This window comes from Haliaeetus leucocephalus, unplaced genomic scaffold, assembly GCF_000737465.1.
Source record: "Haliaeetus leucocephalus isolate CR32 unplaced genomic scaffold, Haliaeetus_leucocephalus-4.0 Scaffold751, whole genome shotgun sequence".
Lineage (NCBI taxonomy): Eukaryota > Metazoa > Chordata > Aves > Accipitriformes > Accipitridae > Haliaeetus > Haliaeetus leucocephalus.
Window position 1 is genome coordinate 9667944 of NW_010973187.1, and position 12725 is coordinate 9680668.

At 35.7% G+C, this 12725-nt stretch overlaps 1 protein-coding gene across 3 annotated transcripts in view; it reads right to left on the bottom strand.

Annotated features, from left to right (window-relative positions):
* Positions 1-12725, bottom strand: part of CACNA2D1 (calcium channel, voltage-dependent, alpha 2/delta subunit 1) — a 421901-nt gene that overhangs the window by 46190 nt on the left and 362986 nt on the right. For 2 of the 3 annotated variants that reach the window (XM_010580942.1, XM_010580943.1), the window contains exons 15-18: positions 11147-11236; positions 8124-8192; positions 6445-6519; positions 5034-5108 (exon numbers count right to left, since the gene is read on the bottom strand). In XM_010580942.1, coding sequence (XP_010579244.1) covers positions 5034-5108; positions 6445-6519; positions 8124-8192; positions 11147-11236 — 309 coding nt within the window. Of the gene's footprint in view, positions 1-1262; positions 1320-5033; positions 5109-6444; positions 6520-8123; positions 8193-11146; positions 11237-12725 lie in introns of all 3 variants that reach the window. The other variant, XM_010580941.1, reaches the window with a different exon arrangement.

Below are 12725 nucleotides of genomic sequence, written 5' to 3' on the forward strand. Positions count from 1 at the left end.
CAATGACAAATCAAGAAGGAAACGAAGAAAGAAAGAACTGGTGCAGCAACATAAAAAAAAGTTCATTAAAATTTCATTGTCGTGTGTTTTGGGAGGTCAGTATTCTCACAAAATCTACAGAAGGCCTTCTTTCCTGAGTTGCAGGAGCCTAGTTTCTACTCATACCTGCAGTACTAATGAAGACACAGGCTGTTAGGCTTTTCAAATAAATGATGGTAAGAAGGCAGCAAAATCCTGGGCCCCAGAGACTCAAGAGCATCAGGAGTGGATGGGAGCCCAGAGCTCCTCCAGAGCTGCACGTCCCTGGGCAGCCAGCACAGCCAGGCAAACCCAGCACCAGCCAAATCATACCACAGCACGCTGAGGAGCCAGGGGTGCTCAGAAAATGGAGATTTTTTTTTTTAATGTTCCAGTGCTGCTTTCTCCAGTGCACAAACAAAAAATCTAGCCCAGAGGTGGTCTCCTACATGTGGTATAAATGCAGCCACTTGACACTCGGTGAAATCACTGACTTGAATTAGATCAGGATTTTACACCATGTTTTACTGGTGGTGTTATGCAAGCCACCAGTTTTGCATTATATATTCCCATATGTGTCAGAAATTAACACGGTATACTGTACCTAATTTTGTTATTTTGCTATTCCTTTAATGATTTTTAAGTTTTCATTATGTGTTTTCTGCTCAGGGATTGCATTACAGAAATGTTACTAATTTCCTTTTCCTTGTTCAGGTTAATGGCAGTTAATTCTCTGGAGCTGGGTCTGCTAAACCGAGAAACCTGATGCAAATAGCAGATAAAACATATGCCCTACTCTGACTTCCCCAGAAAAATACTGAACAGCTCATTCAAATTCTGTAAGGCTATACAGCATACACTGTACAATAAAACTCGGCAACAAAGTCATAAGAATCGTCTTCTCTTGACTTTGGATTTATGCAAGCAAAGCCAGCACAAGTAGTCTCTTTTTTTTTCCAGTCTTCAAATTCATTTCAAAATCTGAAGAATAATTTTTACAGCACGGCTTTAATTAGCACCTATTAGTAAAGCACCATAATTTAATGGAATGCCCTTCACTACAGCCAATAACATGTTTTCTATTATTTAAACAAGGAAGGATGCAAGCTTCATGCTTTGGAAGCTGTTTGTCAAAGTAAACAGTTCTCTAGTTAGATTTTTCCTAGTAAGCAGGGCAGAAGCTTTCTAATTGTATTTCCAGGTCTATGCATTCTAATGCACTAATCACCTCCATCCAAAGTTACCTGTACATTGGGTCTCCTTTTTCTCAATTTAACTTTTGGTATGCCCACACCAATTTGCTGAAGTAACAAAAAAGCAGTAATTTACATTTTTACACTATTAGCAAACAGCCTACTTATAAAATGGAAGTCTTCCCTCAACATCTATATTCTCCAGTGCACGTTTACTGGAAGCAGAGACTAGCACTCAATCCAATCAAGAGTTCTGAGCTTTCTGTCAGAATTAAACACAGGTTTTGTCTAGGGAAACAGAAACCAGACATATATTAAACGATGTGAATTAAGTTAACAGAGAGCTCTCCCTCCCACATACTCTGCCAGAATTAAAATACAGAATGAGAAGAGTTTCACTTTTTGTTTACTGTTGTATCTGCTCTTAAACCCACCTCCTCTTATATTTCTTTCAAAACCATAAACCGTAAGACAAAATACTGGACCTTACTAAAGGCATCTGGAGTTCTAGAACTGCCATTAAATGGATTTTGATCAGAACCATAATGAAAATGAAGAAAAGGATGCTAATCCTTAGAAAAGATTCAGAAATTGAATTATTTACTGTTTTCAGAACTTATCTAATTTAGACTAATCCTGTTAACACATGCTTAATGCATTTATTTCAGTGACTATGTTTATTTGGTGGACTATCCACCTGTTTTCTCCCAGGAATGGGAATAATACACATACATACGCACAGACACACAAAGAAAATTGGCAGTAAACCATAAAATTAAGTACTTCCTTAAAAATGTAATATAACAAACTACACAAACTTGAAAAATGGTATTTTAAGCAGTTTAAAACTATATTAAACTGACAGTTAAAAAAAGTTTCCCGTGTTATGCTTTGACATAGTTTTCATGTGCAAATAAGAACATGATGGGAAAGTTCTTAATGATTTTAATATGATTCTGAACCTGCCTTTTGTTAACTTTTCTCAGTTCTGCAAATGACTTTACAAGTTCTAAATTTCTAGGGGTTTCTTTTTGTGAGATGATACTGCAAGACAATTTCTCAAGATATTAATTGTGTTGAACCAGTTGTGATTTGAGGTAACAGATTTTCAGAAGGAAAGCAGAAGACATTCAAAAGAAGGGACCATTGGAAGTTTAATACACCCTCACCTCTTCGAAGGTAAAGACGTAGTTATGTTTTAGTTTACATCTATTGAAAAATTGCTGGCAAAGAGGGTTAAGATGTTGTTTGTTAATAAGTTAACGGCTACCAGGAGGTTCAACTAAAATTAATATGACATGTTAAGGAAAGTCCATGAGTTCTAAATACATCTGTCTTTGTAGTGTACCTTAGTTTTAAAACGTAGTTCTTGTATCAGTCTGAATAGCATGCACCACCCCAAACAAACTGGGAGTGAAAATGTCTAGTCTGTAACTGTTAATAACGACAATAACAATAATAATAAAGCATATGCTTAATATTGCATTTAGACATTATTCAACAACACAAAACATATAAAATATCCTTTTTTAAACATACTCTAAATCAAACATTCGAGCAGTATGTGAAATCACCTCTGGACTTTCAGATCCTTTTAAGTAGAAGACTACACAGAGGAACCATCACAATTAGTATCCTAATAACCCATCTCAGTCTGACTAGGTTTAGTTGGGGGGAACTGTTTCTCACTCTCTAACAAAGGTTCTTTATTCTCCAGTGTTACGAGTTTACACTGCAGCATAATAGCACATATGAGATGAACAGAACCCATATCCCTCAGTTCCTCGCAAGATTGTCCCTAAAACGAGAATACTATATTTCTTCTGTCAACAAAAAGATAGTTTCATTTGCATATAAGGAGAAGACAAATAGACCACTCGCCATCATCTGAATTTCTAATAATCTCTAATGAAGAACAGATTCAGTCAGTAATGATGCATATGTTTGTCTCAGAATAATTCACCAAGCAAAATCATCAAATCCAAACTTTCATTTTTTAATGCATGAAAACCTAATGCATATATCCAGAAACTGAAGTCCTTCTAAATTATGCAGATTATATAAAAACCTTCTTTTCCTTTTTTTTCCTTTTATTTTTAAAAGTGTCCTTTCAAAATAAATCAAAAGGAATATTTCATCAATAGTTAAGATCAAGTTATTCTTTCTCTTCAGAAGCATTTTTTTACTTTTTTCTTTTGTTACACACTTGTTAAAGAGATTTCAAACATATTCATTACTTCACCAGGAAATTCATCCAAATATTCACACTGCTGACTTCCCCCAGTTTAAGAATTAAATGAATCACTAAAATATGTAGATGAAGTCTTCATTTCTTTTTCTGCCTTTGATAGTTAAAGATGGTGAAGTAGTGAAAAGGGGGTCTGCTATCCCTCTTGTAGCTATGATAGGACTTTCTGGTGAAGAAACAAGAGAGGACAGTTGCACAGTCAAGAGGTCAAGGATTTGCTGCTATTCTGCCACAGGAAAATGGCTGGGAGGAATAAAGTGATGGATATGCATTCAATTTACAAAACCCCAGTATTTCCATGCCTAAAGGCAGCAAATACAGGCTTCCATTACTTAAGAAGTTTCTCTAAAGTGTACTAAGTGCTAAAAAATAACTTAGGAATAGGGTGCCACTAAAGTTTAAAAGAGTTACTAGCCTTATTTGTCTGTGTATTGACAGCTTGCATTTATCTTGGTCATATATTGCTCAAACCATCTTAATGAGAAATTTTGACAACTAAACTACATGTGTATATTGCTTCATTTTCAATACTTACTGATTCATTATTATTTCTAACTTTTTATCTGTAAATAATCCATATATTTCTCTCAATCTGGAGTAATTTTTTAAAAAAATTATTTTTAGTTAAATAAAATTTAACTATGTTTTTTATATAATGCTGCATTTGTGCACTATGAACTCAAGAGACAAAATTTGCTGAAAGTATGTTTCTAATGGAATTAAAATACAAGCATTTTCAAATATTCCACTAAACAGAAGGCTGTTTGATATAGAGAAACCCTTTACTAAAACAAAGATTAAAGTTCTGGTTTCAGAAAAAAAATCATCCATTCATGTTGAAATATCTCATCAAAGCCAGGGAGGCAAGTTATTTAAGAAGATACATGCAATGTAGCAGTCCTCACAGGGTCAGGACTACAGTTAATGGATATCAAGCCAGACTGAAATCTTGGGTTTAAATTTTCCTGAAATTTGAGGAAAGTTGCATCCTAATCATGTTTAGATGAAGATTTCATCTTTAAAGATGAAAGACCTTTCTCGAGTTGAACTACTAAAAAATCTAGCATTCTGGGAAGGAGTGCTCAGCTAGATCTATCCCAACTCTGCAGCTCAGGTTTCAGCTCTGGTAAACAGAAAATAAGCAAATAAACAAATAAGAAAATACAAGTAAAATACATTGTGTTTGCCCCTGCATGTGCACTAGTAAACTCCTCAGTTTGCTTTGAGAGCATCTTATAACACACTACAAGTTCTTCACAATGATACTAAAGCTACCACTAGTTGTTTTTATATTAATATGTATATTAAAACACTTATTTCACGTATATTAAAGTGCATGTAAAATATACATCTTTTGTATTATATTGATAACCAAATTCAATACAAGCCAATGCTGGCCTTTGTGCTGACTAAAGTGGATTTGGAGAAAGCCATACATGCACCACAGATGTTCCTGACACCCCCACAAATGAGAATTCTTTACTATTGCTCCCTGGCACTTTCAGCAGATTTTAGTTTCTGTTATTTCTGACAATGTCCCCTTATTACAGAGAAATGAATTAGGTTTTTCATACCTTTGGTTGGAGATTTGGATGAAGTAGCACATACCCATTAGGATCAATTGCAAAATAGTATCCATTTGGACAAAGCTGAAAAAAAGAAATGAAGTTTAGCATTATAAGGTTTTAAGTAATAAAGATTAATTAATTATTTTCAAGCAATAGTCACATTGAGGAAAATACATTGTCTCAGGCATCACAAAATATGTGAGATATTAACATAGAGAAGATAATTTCTGAATATTTACTCTTAGAATCATAAACTTGGAGAATAATTTAGGCTGATGGGACCTCTGGAGGTCACCTGGTACAATCCTTCACTGAAAGCTGAGCTAATTTCAAAAGAAGATCCAACTTCAAAGTTGGACTAGGTTTCAAAGGGTCTTTGAGATTCCACAACCTCTCTGGGCAACCTGCTCCAGTGTTTAACCACCCTCACAATGATTTTTTTTCCTTATTTCCAGCTGGAATTTCCATTGCCACAAGTACATCGATTGCCTCTTGCCTTTTGCTATAAAACTTCGAGAAATGTCAAGGTCCATCTTCTCCATGAGTCCCCTTAGGTAACCCCATTAGGTTCCTCCTTCAGGCTGAACAAACCCATCTCTCTCAGCTTCTCCTCGTATACCATGTACTCCAGTCCCTTGGCCAATTTAGTGGCTCTGCACTGGACTCTGCCCAGCACCTCAGTGTCTCTCTCACACTGAGGAGATCAAACCTGGACACAGTACTCCTGATGCAGGTGTTCACTGCACAGCTGGACGCTTTTACTGCAAGGGCACAGCACTAACTTATGTTCAGCTTGTCCTTCACCATGACCCCAGGCCCCTTCCTGCCCCAGGCTGAACTGTGGCATGGGATTATTCCATTCTAGATGCAGGACTTCGCATTTGCCTTCAGTCAAAGTTCTGATGTTCCTTTGCTTTCTCATCTGTTGTTTTCCACAGTACTAGTTATTTTCTTAGAAATTCCCCAGCTAGACGTCTTAATATATAAATCAATCATACTGAGTAGGGGACAGACAGACATGTATATTAGAGAACTTTTCTATAAAGAACCATCCTGTATAAAAGCTAAGTATTCCTATTAGCTGAAATGATTGTGTACTCTACACTGTGATAAGAACCAAACACTCAATTAAAGAGCAGTGCCTTAAGCTACAGGAAAATAATTACTTGGAAAATATCCCCCAGTGTAGAAGTTGGCTTTTACAGATGCATCCTGATGGACTATTCACACAGAAACACATATATGGCCGGAGACAAAACCATCAGAAAATCTACAACAATGGAAAAGAATAGATGAAAAAAAGCCTGCTGGTATTTTGACTCGTATCCATTCATTGCTGTATGACTTATGAAAGGCTGTGCACAGAAATCATACATAAATCATACATAAAGAGAAACCACCAACGCAAGCAACTTACCGTAAATCGGGGTGTCAGTTTTTTTATGTCCTCCAAAGAGACATCAACCCCCATTACTCCAAGAATCAGCTGATTCTGGTAAGATTCCAAAACGTTAGAATATGTTTGACATATTTACAATGCAGAATAACTGCAACAGTCAGTGAATTTTGATTTTGCCTTTGTCTCTTGTTTGACAGATATTACTTGAAAAGTTGCCTATTTACTTATCTGTCTATTCTAAATATTTTAAATAATACCCAAGTGATTCAAAATAACATTCAATATATTCAGAATTTAGTATAGAACATGAAAATTGTTTATGAAGATGAATATGGATGCTTTCCTGGATGAATAAACAATAAATGTAAGAACAAAACAGGTGAAAGCAAAAGCAATGCTTTAATATTGCCAATGATGTAGATACTAAATTACTAGGACCAATATAGAGCTACTACTGCTTGCTTAGGTGGGGCAATTGATGAGTGAGACCCCAAAATAATTAACCTCTTTTGGCTATGGTATAATGATGAATGAAAAAAAAAACCCAACAAAACCAAAAAACCTAGTGACTATAACAATCATCACCATTTGAAATCAAGGACTCAGGCACTACATTTACTTCACTTGCAATTTATTTTCCTACTACAGAAAAGGAGGGCAGTTATTTACATAGGATCACCTGAGTCCTTTCTCCATATTAAATAAATTTGGAATATGTATTGGAAGATGCATCTTGCAGTCTGTAGCCTAAAATTCATGTAGAGACATAAGTTGAGCAGATTCAAGTTCTCCTCTTGTTCCTCTGTACTAGACCATGGCTGTTTTATTTCTCAGAAAGACATCCTTTGATAATCAGCAGTCTCTCACTTTGCAACCAGACTCAGTGAATTCCATTATCTCGTAGATAAGATTATGAAACCTTTGTTTGTTTTGTTTTGTTTTTAAAGGGAAACTAAGACAACTCTTCTGAAAGTAAATAAAAGAAATTGTAGTGATCAAATTTGTATTTATTAATTCTGAGTCTATGTAATATCTGAGAAATTGAATCAAAGAATATCTTGTTTAAACTTCAGTATATTTTGACATGATTGAACATGAATATCACACCAAATGTACAGTATTTTACCACATACTGTAAGTATATTCTAGGTTTGATTTTAAAAAAGCAGCATTCTGATTTTGTGAAGAGGACATAAATTGATTCCATATCAAACAGTAATAGGGATGGGCAACTGTATTTATTTAATACTTTGATTTTAATCTAAGTACACAGTGCTATTTTCTATTATCACTACAACAAATTAATTTAAATACTCTACATCATTGCCCTTTACCCTGAAATGTCATAGCTTCACAGATTTGTTATAAATTTATCTGGGCATTCCTTTCTTGGCAAGGCCTAAATAATATCATCATCTATTTCCCATCTATTGAGCACTTAATGCATTCCCACTGCCACCAGGTCACAGAGATAGATCAAGGAATGTCATACCCTGAAACTCAGAACTACAAAAAGGGTGATCTGCATTTCCTTGTTCCCAGGAGGTTATCAGGTAACTAGCGATGACCTCTTTGTTTCTGATATACAAGACAATTAAACTGTAGAAAGCTTTATGGAAATACACATTTTTCAAGGCATTTAGCATTAAATGTAATTCAAATAACTGATTTTTTTTTTTCTTTAAGTAACAGCTTACTATTTTCCCATTTTGTTCCTTTGTTAGATTGAAGACAGGTAGAGTTCCTGTAATCACAAGGCCCAGCTCCTAGGAAATAACCACATACAGAGGGGAGAAAAACACTTTTTAGTTAAATAACAAATATTGAACTATAATACATTAGAATAAACCAGGGATTACTGTAGCCAACCACTAGATTAAAGTATTGACTTTAAGTTTGCAAAAAAAGAAAAAAATAATAATACTTCATTGATTCTATGCATAGAAAGTTAAAATTACTTTTTTTGTGTGTCCTTGTGTCAGTGAGAATAATAAATCACTTTTTAAAAATAGATGGTGTGCAACAACTTAGGATATAATAGTTTAAAAACCCCTAAATGTTATGAAAACATGTTTACAGCTACAGTACCCACTATATTAAAAACTTCAGATAGTAGGGGGAAAAAAAAGCCAAAACAAAAAAAAAGAAAAAAAAGGAGAAAGCTAACACAAACTTAAAGATAGTAAATAAGTAGCAACAACCACAAAGAAGCAAAATCAACAGAAAAATCCAACAGGTAATACTACTACTGCTTTTCGTATCATCACTACTTTTCAATGCCTTGCAGTAGTGTCCATCATCAGTTCTGTAAAATCACATAGTCTCTTCTGGTACTGAGGCAAGGAATTTGCACTTATTTGGGAAGATGTAAGAAATTTGTTTTTCCTTTATTAACAATCACAACTCATACTTACAGTAGGATCCAGAATACCATATGTTTAGATAGCCAGAAAAGTTTTGTTTTCCATTCTGGATTGTGCACAGGTAGATTTCTACCTTTTTTATGCTAATGTTTGGGGTTTATTTCCAAAATGTTTTTCCCCTCACTGATGTGTACTCCTTCCATGCATTTTACTGAGGAACCATATCACTTCTCTCCCTTTTTTTCATTATTAAAAAAAAATAAGCTGTAATACTTTATTAATACACTCTGATGAAATCTGTTCTCCATTTGCTCAGTCTAGTAGCACCTTTTTGAATTTTACACCATCCTTCATGAACTTAAGTTTGTGTATCAAATGAAAGGTGATGGGATCACAGTTAGTAACGTTACAAGCAAGGTGAGGAGTAGAAGTGGATGCTTTAGGAGAATAAGAGAAGCAAGAAATGGAGATGAATCAGAAGAAAAGAGAGGAGGATATTTTTTAGAAGGGGCATTGAAGATATACATAACGAAACAAGAGGGGTATGTATGGGGAATAACACTCTCTCCCCCCACTAAAATATAAAAATAGAGAGGACATTAATTGTGGATAAATTATGACTAACTCATAAACCTAAAAGTATCTGAAAATTCTGGGATTATCTTGCAGAAAGTGAGGCCAGAGCAACACTGTAACAGAACCCAAAGGAACAGGGCAAGAAGAGCGGTGTGAATTGCCACAAATACATCAAATTATTGAAGACAGTCTTGAAAGACAGCCTCAAATGAAAGTACCTCTTTAGGATTTCATAACCTGCACTTAAGCTCAGTTCAAATGTGGCCTCATGTAATACACTTTGCATTATTTTAGCCTTAGCCCCCAAAAGGCTGCTGGACAGTATAAGAAAAAGGATAGGAAAAAGTCCAGTGAGGCACAAGCAGGAGAAGGGTAAGCCCTACAGGAGGGAATTGCTTTAGGCAATTTAAGATAAAGAACCAGTGTGACAAGTTGGCAAAACCAAAAATCAGGAAAAGGCTCGAGAGTGGATTAGATACACCTGTGCCTTTATGCTCTCATCTGTGATGAGAAAGTCCACAAATTTCAGCCTTTACCTCAACAGTTTTGCTTGGGTTGTCCTCCTTTTCATAAATAAGTATATGTATGCACACACAAACATATACATAATTATATATACACAAACACATATTAACACATGAATGGAGAAAAGCTTGAAGGAAAGACTGAATGAACCCACTGAAAATATAAAGTAACGCAACAGAAGTCTGCAGGTATCACTTGTTTTACTTCATTAAATGAATCTCTTTCTATCCCCAGTTACAAATTTAGCTTTGGCTTTACAACAGGATATGTACAGAACATATGAACTTTCGTCATAACATCCTTTATGTTTCCAGTAAGTACCTCAATAGTAACCAAGAAAACATGGTTAATGAACTTCTGGCCATTGAAATTCCAAAGGAAAACTAGTTCCTCTGTGTCACGCTCAGTTCTATGATGTGTTGATAAAAATTTTACAGTAATGCTGACTGACGGGAAGAAGTGGATTTTGACATGACATTAGATGACCATGTGAACTTGGATAAATACATGATTCCACATGACCATTTTAGAGTAATTTTTGCCTAGTTAGAGTTACTCAGAAGAAGGTTATCTAGAGCAGCAGATTGGATTCCTGCTAATAATACTTTGCATTTCGTAGTTTCCTGAATATGTTTGTTTTACAAGACCAAAGTGATAAATTCAGCAGTAAGGAAAGCATTTCATATATCTTTTTGTTTATTTCCCCATTATATACACTGTCCAACTAAAGAAATCATTACCTTAGCAAGCAAGCAATTACAACCACCATGATAGTTTAAAGATCCAAGTTCAAAATCTGTACAAATACCCAGTAACATTGACTGGTTTCATTTTGCCTGCAATACTTTTGGGGTGAAAAAAAAAAAAAAAAGAAAAAAGTAAGACCTCCTCACCAGTAACATAACAGATGACCTCTACTGCAGCACAGGTACAATACTGGAAAACTATTTGCTTCTTTCTTCTTTTGTTAATTTGAGGACAACAATGACCTACACTTAAAGATCTGTGTGTAGGATAAATTGCTTTTCTCTGATAAAGTTCAGGACACTTAGGAGGATACTAGGTGCAAGTAATGTCCAGCACGTTGGAAATAGCTGTTCAGGAAACTGCTCTGTTGAAGTGTATAGATGCTGGAAATGCAAGAATATTACGTTTGGAACTGTAGGAAATTGTGTCCTCAGGACTGTGGAAAATGGACCCCATAGTTACTGATTTGCTGAAATTCTTACTTTATTAGTGATAAATACAGATCATACCAGAGCATCCAGATAGACATTTGTCCATTGGACTTGTTTGGCTTTTTCTCCAGCTAAAACCATTGGTCTTCCCAAAACATCCAGATATTCCTGCCAAAAAGTGTAACAAACTCATCAGAAGGCAGTTATTAGATCAAAGTCCAGAAACAGCATAAAAAATAAACAATAATGAAATAAAAACAATTAAAATATCAGGAAAAAAAAGTAGTCAGAATTCACCACTAATATAAGAGTAGTATTTAGTTACTTCTTTAAAATTCTACTACCCAACAACTCAGACTTCAGCTTGCAGTATCTACTGCCAAGGCAATTTCTGTATTTCAGTCTCAGTCACATGGACCTTACACATCCATAACCACTGCTCTCTTTCCCCAAAGTGAGAATTACAACTATTTTTGTTCCAAAATTAATTGCTAATGACATAATGAAATTACAAGCAGATCACAGAACCTTCAACCCAGAAGAGAGAGTGGGCGATGGAGGGTGAATGGTGGTACAGCTGGGTATGTTAAGCTCCTACAGCAACAACTTGCATAACTTCTATTGAAACAAAAAATTCAGAGTTGTAAAATCTCATAGTCCCTTCCTGCCTTCAGTTCGGGAGTACAGCTAAAGCTGGTGATCTTATGAGATGTCAGACTTCTGGTCTCGTTTGGGAGTGGATGCCATCAAACTTGCTTCAGTCTTCAACCTTTTCTATTTGTCTGATCATATTAGGGATATTTCTTGCCAGACACTATCTGGAAGAGTTTAACAGAATCAAAGGACTGTTATTCAAGCCAAAAAAAGGACTCTTATTTTCTGCCAAAAAATGTCATGCCTGGCCTTGGAAGGACAAAGAACTGCTATGATATTTCTCTGCTTTTCTGGACATGTGAATACATGGGCTTTCAGACAACTGAAAATAATATCTGTTCATCTACACTGTCAGTTTGGATCACATCATATAATTCCAGGGTCCTGTGCCCTTAATTAACTACACTCATGTCTGCTAAAATTGTCCTGCGTTATTTTTGAAGGAAAAAAGCTGTGTCTCTCCCAGACTGGCTGGATGAATCCAGGAACCTCTCCTATAAGCAGGATCGTACCAGGTCACTGTTTCTGCCCAGCTGAGTTGCGATACTCTAGCAGGGCTACACCTTCACACAGACCCACAGTAATACAAACCCTTAGGATCATGCTGTAAGATGGCAGGAGGCAGACTACGAATGTCCAGGCATTTTATAAAAAATTACCGGGTTTGTAGAACTTTATAAAAAAATCGTTTCCGTAACTCAGGATCAAAGAGGGACCTTGTAAGGCCAGGAGGAAAACTGAGCCCCAAACCTAGTCCTTGTGCAGAGGTCTGCAGAATGCAGATCACTTCAAATGCTATGTTGTGTACACATGGCCAACCTGCTTTAGGGGATGCTAGCGCGCCTGGTGTGCATGCGAGCTGCTGTGGGCCAGCTGGCCAGGGAAACAGGGATCCCACTGTGAACTGCCTCACTGAAACTATTAAAAATGAATAAATAAATTAGAATACTTTAACAGAATAATATCTCATATGTAGAAGAAAGCTTTAATTTTTCCTCTGTTT